We start from the raw sequence: 22,492 nt of genomic DNA, 5'->3' as shown, positions 1-22,492 counted from the left end.
GTAGCTGTCGCCTGACTTTTTGCCACACTCAGTCATAGAAGCTCTTCGTCTTCATTCACCGAAACAATTACGTCTCATAACCAAGAATATTGCGTCACCAGAAACGGTATGCGGTTGTGACACGTTTCGAATCTCTGAGAATATAATGGCAGGAATCACAGTTCCCATGATTTATATAATCATAATCCATGCAAATATAACTGAGATGGCATGCATACCCTCATCTCGCACCTTGTTGCCCATATGCGCATGACCAGAGTTAATTCTATTGTTTACACTGCCTTTTTATTTTAATTTAATTTTTACTTCTCCACTGTACTATAATAATAATAATAATAATAATAATAATAATAATAATAATAATAATAATAATAATAATAATAATAATAATAATAATAATAATAATAATAATAATAATAATAATAATAATAATAATAATAATAATAATAATAATAATAATAATAATAATAATAATAATAATAATAATAATAATAATAATAATAATAATAATAATAATAATTACTTTAATTTATATAGTGCTTTTCTAGACACTCAAAGCGCTTTACAATGTAGGGTGGAAATTGCCTCCTTCACCACCACTGGTAGCACCCAACCTTGGGCTACGCAGGCTCAATGGCTACCATACACTGGCACCCGGCACACATCACACTACACAATGGCTGAACGCCTCAGGAAACATGGATTGATATCAGCCAATTAAGGGGAAGGGATGATTAGGTGGCCTTGATGTCAGAGACCTGATTAGCAATTTGGCCAAGAAACGTCTGGGAGCACCCTACTCTTTACGATAGGCGTCCTGGGTTCTTTAACGACAGAATTCCGTCAGGACCTCGGTTTAGCGTCTCATCCAAAGGACGGCACTCGCAGCTGTACGGTGTCCCTATCACCGTAACAGGGGCATTGTTACTGACAAGTCCAGAGGACAGAGTGCCCCCTGCTGGACAACAACACTACTTTCCGACACCAGCTCTACTCATGTAGCCACGCTGCCGGACAATAAGATAATAATAATAATATAATTATGTGACCTGTACCTGTATGTCTTCTACTACCTGTACCTCCCCTCCCCACTCCCCCATGCTGCTATGATGCCTGCATTTCCGCAAGGGGATCAATAAAGGAATATCTTATCGTATCTTATCTTATCTTATCTTATTTGAAGTGATAAATAGAGAGAGATGGAGAGCAGAGATAGAGAACGGAGATAGAGAACGGCCCGGCTGCGTTCGCTGAGTTTTTTTCATTCATTAGCATTCACTTATAATTGCTAAAAAAGAAAAAAATCCACGGCTAAGCAGTTTTTATCCGGTTAATGGCGGCGTTTAGTCAGCCCTCCAAATAGCCGCTACTCCCATCCCTACCTTCACAATACTGCCTTTTATTTGGACCAATCCCTCATTTGGACCATTGTGCAAATTCATTGTGATTGGATTGGCGGTCTATACCGGTACATTCAAGATACATGATTTATTATCCCACAAAAGCAAAGTGTGGAGTGTGTGTGTGTGTGTGTGTGTGTGTGTGTGTGTGTGTGTGTGTGTGTGTGTGTGTGTGTGTGTGTGTGTGTGTGTGTGTGTGTGTGTGTGTGTGTGTGTGTGTGTGTGTGTGTGTGTGTGTGTGTGTGTGTGTGTGTGTGCGTGCGTGCGTGCGTGCATGCGTGCATGCGTGCGTGCATGCGTGCGTGCGTGTGTGACTCACAGCTGAGCTCCAGTCGGATGTAGTCCTTGAAGCCCAGGTTCTCCAGGAACACTCCTGAGGGGGCGCTGGTCTTAAAGTAGAAGGAGATGTCAGAGCCCAGCTCTGCCTGCAGGGTGGGAAAGTGGAGGAAGGATGCCTCCTGGTAGAAGGATGCTGCGTTCAACGTAGACTCTGAACAACAATGGAAGAGAGCAGATGAGAATTCACAAAGTTCAGTTAGAAGATTCTGTAAAATAACCGAGACAGGAAATGACAGCGATAATACAAAAAACTCAAAATAGAAGGGTGCTTTATAATGTGATCTTTGGACGGAGGAGGAAGGAACACTCTTGTGTATACAGTGTAATTTATTGCGACTCCAAACTGTGTGCCTTCCTCAGAGCCTATAGGATACAGTAGGGTCTTTGGGATCTATATACAATATAAAGGTACCACTCAAACGTCTGTAAGTATCCTGTGTAAGTAGATTATATTTTAGTTGCCATGTCCTAGTTGAGCATTCCCATTTAAAAGCAGAAGCACACAGGGTATACACTTTAAAACAAAGTAGCTATACCCAAAAAAGGTGGAATGTCTAAAGGTAAATGTAAAAAAAATAAAATTGGTAATGAGTAACAGTGGACACAATACATTATTCAAACAGAAACGATGAACAGTTTCACGTACTGTCTCCGTAACAACGCAGAGGACCGACCCGGTAGACGGCCTCGGAGCCAGTCCTGTTGGTGTCTCCGATCACAATCTGGCTCACTGGCAGGTGGTCTTTGTAGGAGAGAACTCCTGTGTCATTAGCCCTGGAATACAAGTGAGAGAGCTGAAGATTGAAACGGTCAGGAATCATCCTTCTTTCCCTGTCTCAACGCACTACATCAAGAAATCCACCACAACTGTGTGACAAAAGGGAATGCAACACACATCCAATCTAGAAAGGGAATTGGAAAGGAAGTAGGCAATAATAATACACATCAAGTCTCACACCATTTTGGCCCAATCACAGATACTGATGGAAAGTCGGATATATGGGTGAAGGTAGAGTATATGGTCGCGTATGTGTCTGTGTGTGTGTGTGTGGGGGGGGGGGGCTTTTACTTTGTATTTACATGTATATTGCTGTATGTACCATGTGTCTGTGTCTGCATCACAGTTGCAGAAGTAGTTCATGTCCATGCAGTTCTCCTCCAGGCTGCAGGAGCACTGCTGGACCCCAGGAAGGAAGCCTCCCCAGTAGGTGCGTCGCTCTCCGCCCTGGTCCAGCCACCAAGACAGGGGGGTACCATCTACATCAGAGCAGAACAGAGGGCTCAGAATAATGTGTCCTGGTCCAGCCACCAAGACAGGGGGGTACCATCAGAACAGAACAGAACAGCACAGAACAGAACAGAACAGAACAGAACAGAACAGAACAGAACAGGACAGGACAGGACAGGACAGGACAGGACAGGACAGGACAGGACAGGACAGGACAGAACAGAACAGAACAGAACAGAACAGAACAGAACAGAACAGAACAGAGGGCTCAGAATCATGTGTTCTGGTCCAGCCACCAAGACAGGGTACCATCTACATCAGAGCAGAACAGAGGGCTCAGAATAATGTGTCCTGGTCCAGCCACCAAGACAGGGGGGTACCATCAGAACAGAACAGAACAGAACAGAACAGAACAGAACAGAACAGAACAGAACAGAACAGAACAGAACAGAACAGAACAGAACAGAACAAAACAGAACAAAACAGGACAGGACAGGACAGAACAGGACAGGACAGGACAGGACAGGACAGGACAGGACAGGACAGGACAGGACAGGACAGGACAGGACAGGACAGAACAGAACAGAACAGAACAGAACAGAACAGAACAGAACAGAGGGCTCAGAATAATGTGTTCTGGTCCAGCCACCAAGACAGGGGGGTACCATCTACAGCTACAGGGCATCGGTTACATCAGAACAGAACAGAACAGAGTTTCAGAATAATGTGTCCTGGTCCAGCCACCAAGACACGGGGGTATGATCTACAGCCACAAGGCACATCAGAACAGAGGGCTCAGAATGATGTGTCCTGGGTAGTGATCAAAGCAATGTAGTGGGAGCATCTGTTAACATCCCACATGCATGAAGGAGGCCTCATGCCTCATTACTCCCCAAGCAGGCCTGTTCTAGACCCGGCTTTTCAAAAAGCACCACAGGCTATATAGTGACTTCTCAGCGCATGCACAGCACAACCGCAAATCCTCTTAACAGTGATGAGAATACAGGAAACTCAGAGGACATGACTCACTGGATGAAACAAACATTCCAACCATGACGTTTAGCGGGTTGTTATTGTACAGAGGAAGCGTTCTTCTTTCCCCCCCTTTTTCTTTCCTTCAATAAATTGTACTTCAAGTAAAGGTAACAGAACAATCACGGAAAAGCACAATATATGGTATGATACCGGGATGTGATGTAGCGGCACTTTGATATTTTGAAATGTGATGTACTACGCGTTGAGAACGCAGCTTTCATTACATTTACATATACGATACACAGTAATAAATCTGTTATTTTTTTCCTCTCCATTAATGTCTAGAAGGGTTTGACACGGGAAATAATTATGGATTTGGTGTCTGGGACGGAGGCCAGGTTAATAATTCATCAACACGCGGGCTATAAAGACTCCATAGATCTACACTCGAATTGACAAGCAAGCGGTGGTGGTATCTTGTTTCCCAGTTAACTTAAAGCCATCACACCAAGATTGCTTTTGCTACGTGCTTAAACACAAGGGAGATTTGATTATGTGCTACTGTAAACGGGAGATGGGTTACTTGCCGTGAGAAATTTGCGCTGGGAAGTACTTATCCATGCATAATTATCTTTCAGATGAACAGCTGCTAGATGGATTCATGGCACATGACAGATATCATGACGTGCTGCTTCATAAATTGAGTCATGACGTGTTTATCTTCATCTGCTGATATTTATTGCGGTCCAGAAAGTGAAAGTGTTTGCCCTCACATTTGATAGAGATGCACTATATTGTTGTTGTTGTTGTTGTTGATATAGAGATGTTGAAAACGGTGGAAAATATATACATTTAGTTATTTATGTAGCTGTCGCTTTTATCCAAAGTGACTTACAAGTTCTGTACAACAGCAGGAAGGGTACAACTCTGACAGCTAAGGGTAAGAAACATTGTTCGTCAAACAGTGTTGAACTTGGGTGCTACAGTCTTGAGTGCATAGTAGTATAGACATAATTAGATAAGATAAGATGATCCTTTATTAATCCCCTTGGGGAAATTCAGGTGTCAAAGCAACATGTGGGGGGGGGGGATACAGAGCTTCACAGTCCGATAATATACTATAAGATACAATATAAAACGTACAAAATACAAGATAGTACAAGGTAAGTAGGTAGCAACAACAGTAGCAGCAGTGGTGGCACCAGTAAAGTGGTAACAGCAGTAAAGTGGTAACAGCAGTAAAGTGAGTAAAGAAGTAGCAACAGCAATATATAGGCAAGATATATATATATATATGTGTGGGCCGTTATTATTCTTATGTTGTCCTTGCGTCGTCATCTGAGAGGAACAATATGCGGACTAACTGCTGTCAAGCTAGTCCAATTACAGTGCACTGTGTTTAAATTAGGGGGGGGGGGCTAGACAATGGCAGTTACTGAAGCATTCAAGTAAACAATGAAAGCAATTATGCTTTATTTCATATCTGCCGGGGCTGAAAAAAACAAAGTTCCTTCTCCGTTAATGGTACAGTTTCTGTTTCTTGCCGGCAGTGTCATGGTATTCACCTCCAAGAGAGATATGGCCACATACATTTTTCATAAGTGATGAACCTACGGTTGGGTCTCAGAAACAGAATGCATTATTCAACTCCCCATGTGACAACCACACGAGCACTGTTTAATAGCACACTCAACGGGGAATATACAGGCAGGGTATGGACAAACATTCTGGAATAAATGGACCGTGCAGGATGTCTGCTTGGTGAAGTGTGCACAGATATTTCTGACAGAACACTTTTCGGAGGCAACAGAAATGTTGTGCACAACATGCATAAATAACCCGCCCCGACACTCACCCCAAGTATTGAAGAGGCGGGACTTCCTGCAGCCGTACACCACTTCCTGCTGACACTGCTCGGACCCGGTCACAACGGCGCGCAGTTGGTCGGCGGAGGCGCTGTAGTTGAACCTCATGACGTAGGGCTTCTGGAGGGAAGAGCCCTGGACTCTCACCGGAGCCGTGCTGTTGTGGCTCACAATGGTCCACACCTTCTCATCTAAACACAGAGAACAGATGAGGTGAGAACTTTATTAATCCCAGAGTAGAAATTGGGTAATAATAATACACTTACATTTACATTTAGTAATTTAGCTGACGCTTTTATCCAAAGCGAAGTTCTGTACAACAAGTCATCAGGAAGAGCACGACTCTATCAGCTGAATAACAATGTTCATCAAAGTGTTGAGTGCTACAGTGTAGGTTAGTATATTGAGTGCATGACAGTAGGTTAGTTATGGTTAGAAATATTATTTGTAATAAAAAAAAAGAAATTATAAAAAGATTTGATAATGGTTGAAGAAGTGCGTCTTTAGTCGACGGCGAAAGATTGTATGGGTTTCGGCTGTCCTAACTGTGGTGGGCAGTTTGTTCCACCATTGTGGGGCAAGGACTGAGAATAGGCTGATGGTTGACTGTGTCAAAGGCTGCATATAGGTCTAGGAGAATCAGGACAGAGGAGAGGCCTTTCGCTTTTGCTAGTGCCTCTTGAGGGCCATTTCTGTGGAGTGGCCAGTCCTCTATGTAATAATTAATACGTTTTAGATGTATTAATTGTATAATAATACATTTAATTAAATACAAAATATTATAATAATAATAATAATAATAATAATAATAATAATAATAATAATAATAATAATAATAATAATAATAATAATAATAATAATAATAATAATAATAATAATAATAATAATAATAATAATAATAATAATAATAATAATAATAATAATAATAATAATAATAATAATAATAATAATAATAATAAATAATACAAAATAAACAAATGAAAGAATGAGTACATAAATACAAAAATATATATACAAAAATATTACAATCATAATTTAAAACAACAACATTTAAACTGCCCAGTGGTGAAGACATGTGAACAGATGCTACACAGTACTGTAGATACAGGCCTGAATGGGGGGGGGGGGGGGGGTCTTGTGTTTTTGCGTATGTTTATTTCTATGCTTAATATGTCCTAGACCCAAATTGTGCCCTTGTTCCACCCCAGGTGAAATCTGCATAAAATGTATACCTATGGTAAATGGAATATTGCTCCACTTCTACAAGGGCTATTTGCATATTCTTGGTATCTAGGAACATCTATGGACCTCAATGAATGTATTCTCAGTGTCAGAAATATTGTGTCTATTACTAGGCTTGCTTAAATTCTGATGAAACAAAGGAAAATATGAATTATGATTTTTCTTTTCATCTTTGACAGTGAATAAAACCATGATAATAATGACCAAACTTAAAAAACTGCCACTGAGCTAATTCAGTACCCTCTTGAGATCATGTGTACAAAAGATCTAAGGAAATTAATAAAGGGAAGATGATAAAATTGAAGGTTTTGTATATACAGTACTGAATTCTCCCATCCGGACCAATGCAATTTGAAATATTATTATAGAATATAGAATATATGCTTATACATTACCTTATTATAGCCAATTCGCACATTTATATATATATATACATATAGTATCTTTCAAATGGCCGAGTTCAATTTGGATATAGTATCACCAGGCATGCATAATAACATATACAGATATTTAATGTAATCGACTGTACTTTTTTATTTCTCCCACAGTGTAATCATTTTGTAACTAATTTCAGATCTAATTATTCCTACATGATTACAATAGTGTGGAGAAACTGACTGCGTTTCAATATTTGTCAAAAACGTTACCTTTTGTAGCTTATTATCGCGAATCATAACAATTATTGATATGATTCATTCAGAACGCCGAACTTTGAACGACCATAGCGGACCACGGGAAGTGTAGTTTTGAGAAATTCCGATGCTGGCAGATAGCTGGCGAGGCGCTCTTCAAAATGGCCGCAAAAAACTCCAATTCCCATGGTTCAACATTTCCATTTACGCTTCAGCGTCAAAAACGCGAGTGAAAAATAAAAACTTAAAATGATATAAACTCACTTTTAACCTATTGCTAAACTATTGCCAACCTAACGTTTTACATTCTACATGTATTTGTGACATAGTAGTGATAATAATACTTGAAAACGTTTGATTTTAAAAACGTTAATTTATTGCATCACTCATAAAAATACTAATATATGATAATAATGTCAAAAAGGGGTCGGTACCGTGGCCGTGGGGTGGAACAGGTTAAAGCTGTTCAATGTGTAAGATTTATGATGTTAAAAATTATTTTATTTGGTTTGCATTTTTGCTCCAAAACATAGCACTTTTAGTAGTTTAATCTACAGTACATGGTCCTCATTCAACACGGTCCGGCAATGAGCATGTAGATTAACCACAAAATAACCCACAAAATGGCATGCTTATTCCAACAGAAGTTCCCTTTGAGCTTCTCTGTTTGGTTAAAAGGACAAGCCATTCTGTGAAACTTTAGAAAGGAATCTGCACCGTTGCTACACTGGTCAATGAAACTCACTCACAGACTGAGTCAGTGTGTCCACGTGAAGATGTATTTGGGAGCTAAATATATTTACAAAAACATATTTTACACATTGTCGCTTTAGGCTGGTAACTGCTGCAGAGACATATACTTAAGCAGTGGTGGAAGACGTACACAGGTCCTTCACTTAAGTAAGTGTAGAAATACCCAGATAACAAACATAGCATTTGTTAATGACGGTCCCACATTTTTGGAATAGCCTGCAAGACGAGCTACTGTACATTGTCGTATATACACATACACTACAGGATACATATTAATTCAAACATATGATGAAGACCATGGAATCTGAGAACATAGGAAACTAAATGTTTTTATTGACAGAGTATTTTATTTCCTTGGAACCATGAGCTCACTTGTCTGAATCTTTTAATGTTTGTTTTTGTCTGAAACAAATGTGTTTTTGCTGTCCTTCTTGGTCAGGTCACTCTTGTAAAAGAGATTTTAATCTCAATGAGTTTTTATCTGGTTAAATAAACAGGAATAAAAAAAAAAAAGGAATAGTACACTGGTAAACGTGAAAGTCCTCCATTCAAAATCCTAAGTAGAGAAGTATTTGATATTGAGGCTGCGGTTACACTAGGGCCATTTCATTTAGTTTCATTTAGCTTTTCAGAACGCTGCGTATTGGCAGGCAAGTAAGAGTTAAGTTAGACGTTGTTTTGTCTCGTCTACTATATACATACATAGTACAATGCCAAAGCAGTAGGTGGCGATGTAGTTCAAACATGAAGGCCATTTTCAACCAATCAGAAAGGTTGAACGTGCCACTACACTTCCTGCTAAAAAACAACAGTCCACCATATTTAAATACCTCGCGTGAGCCATTTAGCCAAAGTAGGATTTCTTTTTCAGCAAGAAAACAAAGTGCAATAAAAGTGCAATAAACAAAAACGGATACATTCACTGTGTGTTCTGCCTCTCATTTGTTGATGAAACAAAACCAACATCAACACAATTTACCACCAAGAGCGGATAGTTTAGTCCCACAAAAAGATCTCCGGTGTTGTTAGCTACATGCTAATGTGAATGGCATTCTCCATGTATATAGTTAGCATCAAGGCTATTAACGTAGTAACGTTAACGCTAGTAGAAATGGATGAAAACTTTATTTAACAGATTGCAGAATGGGTACAATACAATACGGCTCAATACACACAATTGTTAAGGGTATGCAGACTGTTGTAGTTTGGACTGGGCTCCTTATAACAATAACTTGACAACACGTTGGTAGCCGCAGCTACTTGGGACAGCTCTGCACTGGAAATAACCGTGCGTGTTACACATGAATAAGCAATCTGAGGAGGACGCAGCTGATATCCTGTATAGCCTCCCCATATGGCCGGTTGGTGTTGGGAGGCAGCAAATTATATTAATTATAGCGCGGTATTGCAAGTGACTCCCAGAAATAGTTCTGATGTTTGGACTAATGGACGGAGTCAAGGTCCAGCCAGGGGAGAATTTGGCGTCGGTCTCTACTGCGCATGGGCATTGGGCAGAACGGCTCCGTATCCGGCTCGCGCAAATTACATGGCACCATTGTCGACGAGTTTCCAAAACGAAAACACCCTTTGAGCGTTGCTACTAGGAAAACGCGTTTTCCTGCCAAAACTGCGTTTCTTTTTAACTTGGACATGCAAACGTAATCATTCGAAAATAAAACGCTGCTGTTTTCCCCCAGTGTAACCATGGCCTGAATGTACTTAAATATAAAAAATAGACCAATCCACTACAGGAGGGAGTGGATCATCTCATTGTGGTGTTAAGATAACCCCCCCCCCCAACCGGAGGATCTATGTTCCAAAGGAATGTAGCTACCCGCTAGGAATGTAAGCTATACCAGTTGTCAGTGGTGAAAAGTATAATAATTTTTTATTCTTTATACTTTTACTCCACTACATTTCAAAGGAAATAATATTGTACTTTTTACTCCACTACATTTATCTGAACCCATCAGTTACGAGTTACTTTGAAGAAAAATATTTTGCATAGAAAACAAGGCAAAAATGTATGATGATGATATACTTTCACAGAAGACATCATCAGAGCAGTATAACTGGACCACATACCACTTTAACATGGTCTATAGAGGTCAATGGATTGACTGGATTTTACTTTTACTCATTTATCTACATTTATCTACATTTAAAGCTGCAATGTACTTCTTCTACCACTGCCGGTTGTATGTTGTGTGTGCCCCGCAGCCAGCCAAGGCACCGGGGAGCCATTTCCCAAAAGCCAATGAGCTTATCCGCTCTGCTGTAATAAAGAACTAATGGGTATAATCTTGTCGCCTAGCCTTGGACTATCTCATGTGTTGATGACACTTTGTGAAATAGGGACGCTCTGGCCAGAACTAAAGGGGGGCCATCCTGGGCCTCATTGTAATTTGAACCCTGACTGTAACGGTTATCCAAGTTTTATGCTGCGAGGAACATTTTGAAGTTAGCGACCAATTTCTTTCTTTTTTCCCTCACTTAAAATGCATATCATTATTTTTGCTATTCATTTCCTTAGGTATTACGCCCACAGGTGACAATACCAGTTTGCAGGATTTGCATATCCTTCAGGAATTGGATACATGAATAACTAATCACACCGCTTCAGTGTGGAAACACTCCTGCAGCTGCCAAGCTGTAAACCGCGTGACCCGCTGATTTGAAGGGACACACATACGAAAATGACAGTAAACTTAATGGGACACACACATACACACACAAACGCACACTTTTGCTTTTGTGAGAGAATAAAACATCGGCATTCGCCGCCAATCCAATCATACTCAACGGAGCAAATGATAGTAAACCTAACTGGAAATGCCCCTCAATTTAATCATTCACGTACAAAGAATTCATATGGATTTGAACAGTGGAATCAGCGATATTGAATATTAATAACTCCGGCTCCACGGCAAGAGACTAGAGAGCCACTGGGCTCTGAATCTGTTTTACCCTATCAGTGCTGCTCCATTGAAAGCGAATGGGAAACGAACGGTAGACTCATATGATGCCGTCTGACCGTTAACATCTAAAGGAGCTTTATGTTACAGCAGTGCTTCTACCAGTTCCATACCAGAGACCACTGATAAGATAAGCTAAGATACTCCTTTATTGATGCCGTCATAGCAGCATGGGATGGGGATACAGGTATGGGCATGGTAATAGTAGAAATACATAAATATAGGCAATACAATTGTATCTGAATATAAAAGATTATGAGAAATAATAATATTAGACAGTGTAAACAATCAAATTAACTCGGAAGCTGTGAATTGATTTCACATCGTTTTATGTTGTTTAATTGTGTTGTTTTTATTGTGTGGACCCTGATGGTAGCTAATGGGGATCTAAATAAACAAATAAACCTCCCATCTTTAGCAATTAATTGCTCCATGGAGTTGTACATATTGCTTTAGATTAGGTAGTGGGGAAAAAACAACTCTTCTCTTGGGGGCGACAGGAGTTAATATCATCCACCAAAACAGACTTGCCTATCATACGGCATAAGAAGGACATTATTTCATTTTAAAAGCTGATAATCAGCTGTATTCCTTTATGAAGAGTCAAGTAATCTATCACTGATATACTGTATATCACTGGTGAATTTCATTAAACTGACGAGGGTCCTACGAAAACAGACGTTTTGAGGAAATGACTGGAGTAGCATGTGTAATATTCGCTTTTTTTCACTATGCTGGGCACATCTGACAGCCGCTCTTAATTGCCATTCACTCTGTCGCTGGTATGAAAAACCTTAGTGGATTTAAGGGGATATTTAAGGGGATATGAAACAACTGACAAAATGTGGCTAATTCTCACATACAGTATGGGGGATGAGGGGATAAACTGAAAGTGAATGGCCAGATATACAGAGCTTAGATGAAACATGTTGCATAGAGATTTATTCTGCTGATCTGTCGCTATCGCATGGGGCGAATTGGATTATACAATAGGAACGTGTAATCCGATCTAGGCCATTGTTTTGGTCATAAATCTCGATTAGCCTTTAAGAAGTGTATGAAAACAGTATTATCAGAGCAATGCAGAGCTGTGGTGATCCGTGGACTGATCTCACCTGTCATGTTGCAGTAGACCTGTGTGGTCCCCAGGGGGCCACTCCCATCCGGATCAATGGAGAAATAGCCAGAGGAGCCGCCCATCAGCTTGTAGGCCTCGCAGGAGGGCTCGTAGATGGCTGGACAGAAACATTGCAAAAAAGAATGGTTGGGGTCGATAAGAATGAGAAAAATACAATTCTATAGGTACTTATTATGCTAATTTAGACAGACAGACAGACAGACAGACAGACAGACAGACAGACAGACAGACAGACAGACAGACAGACAGACAGACAGATAGATAGATAGATAGATAGATAGATAGATAGATAGATAGATAGATAGATAGATAGATAGATAGATAGATAGATAGATAGATAGATAGATAGATAGATAGATAGATAGATAGATAGATAGATAGATAGATATAGATAGATTGTCAGATATTTGTATCACCAGAGGTGCGTTGCTCATGGGACGGGGTTGCACGCCGTGCAAGCAGGCTCTGTGAGCAGAAGCACGTGCACGCACATGCACGGATGTGCACGCGCGTGCACACAGGAATACGCTGCACTCGACTGATGCGCCAACTCGCTAAACTTCCACCTGGCTACTTTGCATATCAATAGATCAGGTCGTCAGGTGTGTTCAAATACGTTCTCAGATACATTCACACAAAACTTGTGAATGAAATGTGTTACATTCCATTCGTAGAGGTAATTAGGCATTGTCTTTAGTCTGTGCGTACGCGAGGGAACATTTATGCGCATGCGGGAGCGTGTGTGCGCGTGGCGTCATTCAAACACTGTGCAACCAGATTTGAAACGCAAGCCTGTGTATCACCTTTGTGGGGGTGGCGGTAGGTGATTGAGGAAATTACTGGAGTAGCATGTGTAATATTAGCTTTTTTTTCACCATGCTGGGAACATCTGACAGCCGCTCTTAATTGCCATTCACTCTGTCGCTGGTATGAAAAAGGTGTGTGTGTGCGTGTAAGGTGTGAATTTATGTTGATGTGAGGTGTGTGTATATTTAGCAAGATGCTACGGTATAATAACAAGTCAAGTCAAGTCAAGTAAAAAACTTTGAGTTTCTAGTCCTAAACAAGTCTTTACCAAATGTAATGCCATTTCGTAGTTTTTAAACCAACAGAGTAATCGTTAGTATTAAACTAAATTAACGTAAATCCTGAATGCATTATAACATTTCTGTTTACGTGTTTTGCAAATTTACTTTAAAAGCCCATGGAAATGTAGCGGTAGCCATGAAAAGGTATATCAAAATGACAACAAAAACAACTGCAGTGCAAATGAGTAGCAAATTAGATTAATTTCCCATGAAATTAGATGTCTTTTCACAAAGGAAATTGTACATGTCGGTCGAGAGGAGTGGCTTCTGCTGCATCAGTGCACTGACCAAATCAATGATGGGATGAGTCAGAATATCTTCCAACTAAATGAAGACAGAACTAAGATTATTGTCTTTGGTGCTTAGGAAGAACGGCTAAAGTTCATCTAGACTCCCTTTCTATTAAAGATATAATCTGTAATACTGTCAAACAGTGACCATTAGGCAAAAGAACCCTGCTTAGTATTACACTTTGTTAAAAAATAACGTTTGTTTTGGTCTGATGTGTGGGTTGTAGTTTATACTGTGGATTTCTCCAGACTTCTCTTGGCAGAGCCTGAGGTGTGGCCAGCAATAGCACCCCCTATCCCCACTCAACTATCAGACCTATCGGAGGTAGGTCTCACTCCCTCACCTGCCTTCTCATGAGTCTCATTCACACACATGCATACCATAATAATGGAAAATAAATAAATAAGGAAAAATGTAATTCAGAATTCAAAATAAAAATAAACAGGTTGATAGACATGGTGTCAATATCTTCTAAAGTCAAAAGCACACAGCGGGCGAGCGACGTCGCCTGGCGATATGATCGGCTGTCGCTCAACGACAATCGCTTAGCACCCCACACCAGACCCGGCCGTTCAGGTATAATAAGCTATATGTAGCTGGGGGTGTTGTTTCCCCCCGGGAGATATGGGAGGACGGACCAGATGTTAGGTTGTCGTGACGCGAGCGTATTAGCAGGTAGCTGCGTTGTGCATTACAAGGGAAAGTATTAACCTGTAAAACCCATATTGAGCTGGAATTAAACCACCATATACGAATACAACCTCTCCCTATTCTTCCTGACATTACAACACGACGGATCGCTACAATATGTACCACCGATTGGACAAGTAATGTTATGCACCTGCTGAGAGAGAGAGTTTTTTCATGGAAGACGCAAACTGTTCTGTTCTCAACCATCATTTTCTTTGGACAATAAACCTTACAAACTACATCAGTTGCAGCCTGGACATTCAACTCTGTCAACATCCACAACTTCTTTTGTTACCCGAGTATAAAACCCATACAAAGACTACGCAAAACTCATTCCCCATAATATGTCCCCTTTAATCATAATATTGCAATTGTGAGTGCAGGCCACTGAAAATGTATCTTCTTTTATTTCTCTGTAGCTATTGTATACCTTATGTAACACACTTTGATTTGCTTCTTATATATGAAATGTGCTACAGTACATCACATTGCCTACACGTTTTGAAAAGTGTCTCCAATTAATCCAATGGCCTTTGATCAGTGAGAACAGTCTCCATAGGAACAACATAGTCCAGCTACTGCTGACAGCTCTATACTGACAATATAGCCATTGATTGGTATCTATCTATATCGATATCTGATTTTATTTTCTTGGCATTTTTCTTGGTTGAGGTCAGACTTACATTATTTATTAGTAGTTTCTATAATTTCATTTTCTTCTACCGCTTCCAGAAACATTGATCTAGGATTTATTTCAAAATAATTGTCATTTATTTCTTCAGGAGTCACTGGATCTGGGATTGTCTCCACTAATTCTGGTCCAATATTTACAAAAAATATATTAAAGTTGTTAACCACATCACCCATATTGCTAAAAGTTTGATCATTTTCAATAAAATACTGAGGATAGCTTACTTGTCTCTTGTCATCTCCTCCCGCCTGGACTATTGCAACTCCCTCCTCACTGGCATCACCTCCATAAACTGCAGATGGTCCAAAACTTAGCCGCCCGCCTCCACACTAACACCCGGTCCCGTGAACACATCACTCCTATCCTCCACTCTCTCCACTGGCTCCCGATCAAACAACGCATAAACTTCAAAACAGTTCCTCACCTTCAAAGCCCTCCATAGCCTGGCCCCCCCCTACCTAACTGATCTCCTTCTTCCCTACCGCCCCACCCGTTCCCTCCGGTCCTCCTCTACTGCCTCCCTCCAGTGGCGGCCGCTGGGTACTTCGCCACTAGGGGCGCTATACCAAACGTTTGGTAAAAAAAGCCCAACACAAACACGCACAGCTCTCTCTCTCTCTCTCTCTCTCGCTCTCTCTCTCTCGCTCTCTCTCTCTCTCTCAGATGATGTCAGATCCATTCAATAATAAACACATTTGTAAAGCTCGTTATTTTAAACAAGTTACCATTCATTGTCTCAGTGGTTATGTCCCACATGCGGTGAAATTAGAGAGAGAGAGAGAGAGCGAGAGCGAGAGCGAGAGAGAGAGAGAGAGAGAGCATTTTAGTAAAGTTACATTTTCAACAAGATTGCTGCTATTTAAACACTTCATGGAAACGGGGTAACGTTAACCTTATGTCGACTGTAGTATTGTATGACCTCGACATAACGTTTAAACGTTAACGTTACTCCGTTTCCATGAAGTAATTATAAAAGTGGCCAGCTAAGATGACGGAGCTAACAGCTAGCAGTAGCTGTAACGTTACAACGTTATGCGGCATCAGTAGACAACGTATCATGTATTAAACTAGAGTTAAGATCGCTAATCTACCTTGTTGTTGGCTTGTTGATAAAGTATATCCATTCCACTCCATGGCATTGTCCATCCAGCCTGTGTTGATGTCCATACATTGTCCGCATCCATATAGCTTGTTGTTAGCCAACAAGCTGTGTGAGTGAAGAGCTGTGTCTTTGTCCATTTCCGCCTCGAACAGCCTGCAAACTACCTGGCGTTCTATCGCCATGCTCTAAGACAAACTCTAACCTTAACCAACTTTGAAAGAGTGCCTAAGCTCAGTGTAGTTGCTGTTGTTGTTGACGAGTCGACTGAACTGCTGTTGCTGTGTTGCATTCTCTCTCTAAGCCAACCCGAGAAATGCGGCTATGGAAAAAAACTGGCATCGCGTCGGCCAATCAGAGAGCGTCTCCACGAAAATGCGGCTATGGAAATTCTTCACGGAAGTTCACGCTGCTGCCTAGACCGCTTCAAATCGCGCTCGGATTCCAACATAATAGTCATATTTCAACGCACAACGCTGTATGCACTGATTGGCTGTGACGGAGACAGCGATCAAACTGTGACGCGCACTCAGAGCGCTATCGCTTCTAGCCCGGGCGAGAAATACGAAAAAATTAAAAAAAACGTCACTTCCTGCTCATGAAAACGATGTTTTTTTAATTTAGATAATAACGTTATATTGTGCATTGGAAATACAAACATACTTAAAATGAGTAAATATTATTCATTTTAAACATGTTTATATTATTTATAGGGCTATAAAACACAAAAACGAAAAAGTTTTATTGTCTTCTTCTCTGATTTAACAGCAGCTGGCCAGCAGGTGGGTCGGCGCCCTTGCGCCCCTAGTGGCGAGCCGCCACTGCCTCCCTCACTGTCCCGACATCCAAACTCAAAAACGTTGGTGATCGGGCCTTCTCTCGCGCTGTACCCCGACTCTAGAACTCCCTCCCTCAGTCCATCAGAGACTCCCCTACACTCTCCACCTTCAAAGCTCGGCTCAAAACCCACCTGTTCTCCCTTGCCTTCAACCCCCCCCCCCCCCTCCAACCCGATTGATGTCTGTTCCTGTCGCTCTGTATTTTTGTGTTATCTCATGCTGTTTTCCCCCTGTTTCCCCCATGGTCTCATGTTCCTTTTTTGTTTCTTCGTTTCTACTATATAATTACTGTCAGCGACTTCGGGTCATTGAGAAGCGCTATATAAATAAAATGAATTATTATTATTATTATTATTATTATTATTATTATTATTATTATTATTATTATTATTATTATTATTATTATTATTATTATTATTATTATTATTATTATTATTATTATTATTATTATTATTATTATTATTATTATTATTATTATTATTATTATTATTATTATTATTATTATTATTATTATTATGTAATCCCCTTGTGATCCATGCATGGGCTGTCTGAGTGTTCATGCTTACTGCTATATTCTTTTATTGGACAATATTTATGATACTGCTTGTTTTCTGTGTAGTTGTTGTCATAAACTGTAAAAACTGGTAAATGGTCACTGATGTCATTGATTAGTAAGCCACACACTGTATTGTTTTCTATAATATTCATAAATAGATTGTCTATCAGAGTGGCACAATGGGATGTGATTCGGCTGGGTCTTGTGCTTTTTCGATAAAGGCTCAAACTGCACAATGTGTTGATGAATTCCAGAGTAATTTTATGTCTGTTTGGATTTAAAAGATCAATGTTAAAATCCCCACAGATGATAATAGCCTTTTGATTATTGTTTATATACATTCCTTCGATCCAGTCCTTGAAAACTTCAATATTTTAACCTGGTGCTCTATAGGCCTACAGCTCACAATAATATCTTTCCTTTTTTCTACACATATTTCTATTGTTATACATTCTAATAGATTATCAATCACATTTGTCATTATTTCTACAATCTTATAATATCCACATACACAGCCACTCCTCCACTCTTATTTTTTCTGTTCATGTAGTTGAGTTCATATCCGTCCATTTCAAAATCCATTCCGTTTTCCTCGTTCATCCAGGTTTCTGATATGGCAATTATGTTAAATGGATGTGTAAACTGGTTTAAATATTCCTTAATGCTGTTAAAGTTTGCGTACAGACTTCTGGAATTGAAGTGAATTATTGATAGTTTGTTAACTGTCTTAATTGTCCGGTTGTACTGATAATCTGAGTAGCAGCAGTTGTCCTTGATGTTGAAGAATATATTATTGTCTGGCTCATTATCATTTTCTATATCCTGTAAATTGTGCTCAGTGTATTCAAATGTTTTAAGTTTGAATACACTACACCATAAATTATTTTATCTATTTATTAAAGATATTTGTACTACATCCATACCTAATTTTATATATTTTTTTTTTTAGCATTTTTGTACCTCATTGCCAGCATTTTTACTTCATTGTACATAGGTTGTTCTTTAGTTGTATATTGTATATTGTATATTTGTATAGTGTTGGGACTTTATTCCTCTTTTAATTACTTTTTATTTTACTGTGTGAAGCACATTCTCAGGGGCTCATACAGAACCAAGCATTTCACTGTACTGTACATGTACTTTATACGTGACAAATAAAAGCAAACTTGAAACTTGAAACAATTAGTCCACTAAGAATATCTTTAGTCAAGGACAGTCCGACTTATGTGGGTCTTCTGTCACAGCAACATCCGTAATGATAGCAAGGACTACCAGTGTCCTATTGCTAGGTTTTTAGTGAGTTTTTCCTTACCTTCGTGTGGGGTATGTCTGAGAGTGTTGCATTTATTTATTTTACATTTTATTTTGGATTTCATGGTGTTTTATGTTTTGTTCTTGATTTATTGTGAAGACGTGTCCGGCCCATGGGGACATTAACGTGTGTTGTCGGGCCTTACAACAAATACATTTGATTTTAATTTGATTCTGTGTAGTATGGATGAAATGAGTGCTGCAGACCCAGGAGTTTGCTGACTCCGGTGGTGTCCAGCATCGGCGTATTTAGACCACTATCAGTAGGGCACGTGCCCTACTGATCATCACCTGTGCCCTAGTGATTACATAATAATTTTTTTTTTTTTTACTTCGCTTTGAAATATTATAGTGAAATATTTTGCACTGTTTCGATTTATCTTGTTGAAATCCTCCAACAGGCTCTTTTTTGTAAGTTGAATGGTTTGCACACCCCTATGATAGAGCATACATGGTACATCCCACCAGCTGACTGAGTCAGCTGGCCGCGCAGTTTACAGCCAGTTAAACACACACACAGTGCTCGACTCGAGGCACCACGTTTCAATCACAATGGACATCAGAAAGTTATTCGCCAAAGCGTTGCAGAGTAAAAATGAGAGAGGTAAGAGTTATAAGGCTGTCAAGAAAGCCTGCATGAATTTGAAGAATCTCCCATCCCTTAACCACAACGTTACCGGAGGAATTAGCTGCTAGATAACGATAGGCACTGACTATATCTGGTAAGCACGTTGTCGTATGGTCGTAACGTGCTTACCAGATATAGGCTAGCCTAGCTAGGACCTTTATACAGTAATAGCCTATCTATCTGCCTATGCCAGTAATTTTTATATTCTGCAGCTGTCTTTTGGAACAGTCTGCCCAGTGACTTGAAAATCGCCAATCCTGTTAGATTCAAGTCCAGCCTGAAGTCTGAATGAATTAATGAATGAATGAATGAATGAAAACTGTATTTAACAGATTGCAGAATGGGTACAATACAGTACGGCTCAATACACACAATTGTTAAGGGGATGCAGCCCAGAGAAAGACGTTTGTCTTGTTTACATCAGGGTCCCCCATTTTCAATTCATAGTGACATTTATGACATACACAACATACATGACATTTATGGCATAGGGACATACATGACATTATAGGTATTTTAGTACTGTTACATTTGTGACATATACAATATGCAAATATACAGTACTGTTACCCATAGATCCTGACTGAGTATATGATGGGCAATGCTCAAAAGGGACTATAATTAACCTAGACACTCAGCAAAAAGGCACCCTTGCATGTTTATGAGTCTGTTATGTATAAATAGTAAATGGTATATGTGATGATGTGTTGTGATGTGATGTCATGTCTGTATGATGCATGTCATTCCTATCTATATCTTTTTTTAAATCTATTCTATTCTACAATTTTATTGCACTGCACTATTGCACTATTTTACTCTATTTTATCTTGCTCCTTTTATTATTGTCTATTTAAAACTGAATCAATAAATATTCCTATATATATATAACATTATTTTCATGTTGCTCCAGACAAAGCTCTTTTTAATATGAATGTCAGATTGTTTTATTTATTTCATAGATTTCTATGCATTTCAGGAGTTTGGGGGGCTGGCTCCCCAAAATAATTAAATAACATAACCCTAACCCTAAAACCGAAATAAAGTTAAAAAGAAATAGTTACAAAATCCACCTATTTTCGCCCACAAACCGGCCAAAACCGGCCACATTTTTTTGGTGCCCTTCTGTGCCCTACTGAAGTGCTGGGTCTAGATACGCCCCTGGTGTCCAGTGTTATGATTGGACTGTTTCCATTAAATTGCCTGTGTTTCATGTAGTTGAATTCTGTGGACAGGGTGTTCAACTGTAGCTGTATGATGATCAACTGTAACTGTATGCTGTGTGGAAATATTGCTCTGAGGCCTCTGTTCATACCTCCTCCTCCCGCCCTTATCCTCCCCTTCCTCTTCCCTCACACCCTACCTTGTGTTTCACCTATTCACCCCTCCCACAATCCTTTCCCAGAAAGCAGGGTTGTTTTTTCTCCTCTACCAAACTCTTGCACCTGAATTTGTATTTGATTGCCAATGTTTTAACAACTAATTTGTAGATTTGAAGATTTTACCATGCGCATAATTTACCTCTCTGGTTCCACCACAGTGGACAGGATGTTCAACTGTAGCAAATTTTGTTGTTATCAAATAGCTGAAAACATCATTTAAATGGTCTATAGCCCAATTCATTCATAGTATTATCCTGACGTGTCATGCCAGCTGATACGGCACAGTGCCACAGCTTGTTGGTCACGGTTGTCGTTGAATGATAATTGCCTGTTGTTATATGTTATATTGTTATACCCAAAATGTTAGAACTGTTATTATTGTAAGAATTATGACTTTAGAAATTGCATAATACACATGGGTTACTCTGATTGGTTACAATCAGTGATGGGAATAACGGTGCTATAAGTAATGGCGTTACTAACGGCATTCGTTTTTTCAGTAATGAGTAATGATTACTCTTCCAATCTCAATAACGCTGTTACCGTTACTGCAAATAAATCCGGCGCGTTACTATAAATGAACCTGTTTCTTTCATCAGACAGATATCTGCGCTGAGAGGCAATATTATGTTCTTCCTTGTTTAGTGGGCAGTGCGCCGCGCGCGAGTCAAGCGGATACATGCTGACGAGTGACGATTGGCTGAGGCTGAGTAAAATGTCATGGAAAGCCAATCAAAGGTAGAGGTGGGCGGGTCTAACGCAGCCAGAGTCTGAGCCACAACACAAGCGATTCAGTCAGCGGAGACCGCGGGTCTGTGTAGTGTACGGTTTGAGCCCAAATAATCTAAAACGAATCCAACGGAACAACATAATAAGCGAGCAGTCAGCGTGAGACCGCGGTTCACTCTTGTGTTGCAGCGCAGGGCAGGGACGCGAGAAGTCTGCGGGGAGTGGGGGTGCTGAGATATCGATAGTTTTTGATTAATTTTTTTTTTATATATAATTGTTTTTTATTAGTGCTGTCAAACGATTAAAATATTTAACTCGATTAATCGCATGATTGTCCATAGTTAACTCACGATTAATCGCAAATTAATCGCATTTTAATTTTTAATTTCTTTTTTACCTTAAACAGATCTTTTTCAAGTTCCAAGTTTTAATACTCTTATCAACATGCGAGTCAACAAATGCTTGCTTTGTGCAGCCATTTAACACAAAAGGATGACCCTCATGCATTGCAAATTCAAAACAGAGTGATGCACAAAATAACTTAAGAAAATAATAATTTAAAACAATGAATAAAGTGTGCATGAAATAATAGGGGAAAGAAAACGTTAGGAACTTGTTACATTCACACACACAAGGGCTGATTA

The 22,492-nt window shown here is 39.7% G+C and overlaps 1 protein-coding gene across 1 annotated transcript in view; it reads right to left on the bottom strand.

Annotated features, from left to right (window-relative positions):
* Positions 1 to 22,492, bottom strand: part of LOC311227880 (contactin-associated protein-like 5) — a gene marked incomplete at both ends in the record, with an annotated part of 428,878 nt that overhangs the window by 35,466 nt on the left and 370,920 nt on the right. Inside the window, 5 exons of the mRNA XM_084313722.1 lie at positions 1,720 to 1,890; positions 2,386 to 2,513; positions 2,840 to 2,996; positions 5,798 to 5,998; positions 12,525 to 12,644. Of these exons, the coding sequence (XP_084169848.1) occupies positions 1,720 to 1,890; positions 2,386 to 2,513; positions 2,840 to 2,996; positions 5,798 to 5,998; positions 12,525 to 12,644 (777 nt within the window). The remainder of the gene's footprint in view (positions 1 to 1,719; positions 1,891 to 2,385; positions 2,514 to 2,839; positions 2,997 to 5,797; positions 5,999 to 12,524; positions 12,645 to 22,492) is intronic.

Source organism: Notolepis coatsorum, assembly GCF_963971535.1.
Source record: "Notolepis coatsorum genome assembly, chromosome: 5".
In the NCBI taxonomy this organism is placed as follows: Eukaryota; Metazoa; Chordata; class Actinopteri; order Aulopiformes; family Paralepididae; genus Notolepis; species Notolepis coatsorum.
The sequence above is the reverse complement of the archived record's forward strand: the minus strand, read 5'-3'. Positions and strand labels throughout refer to the sequence as shown.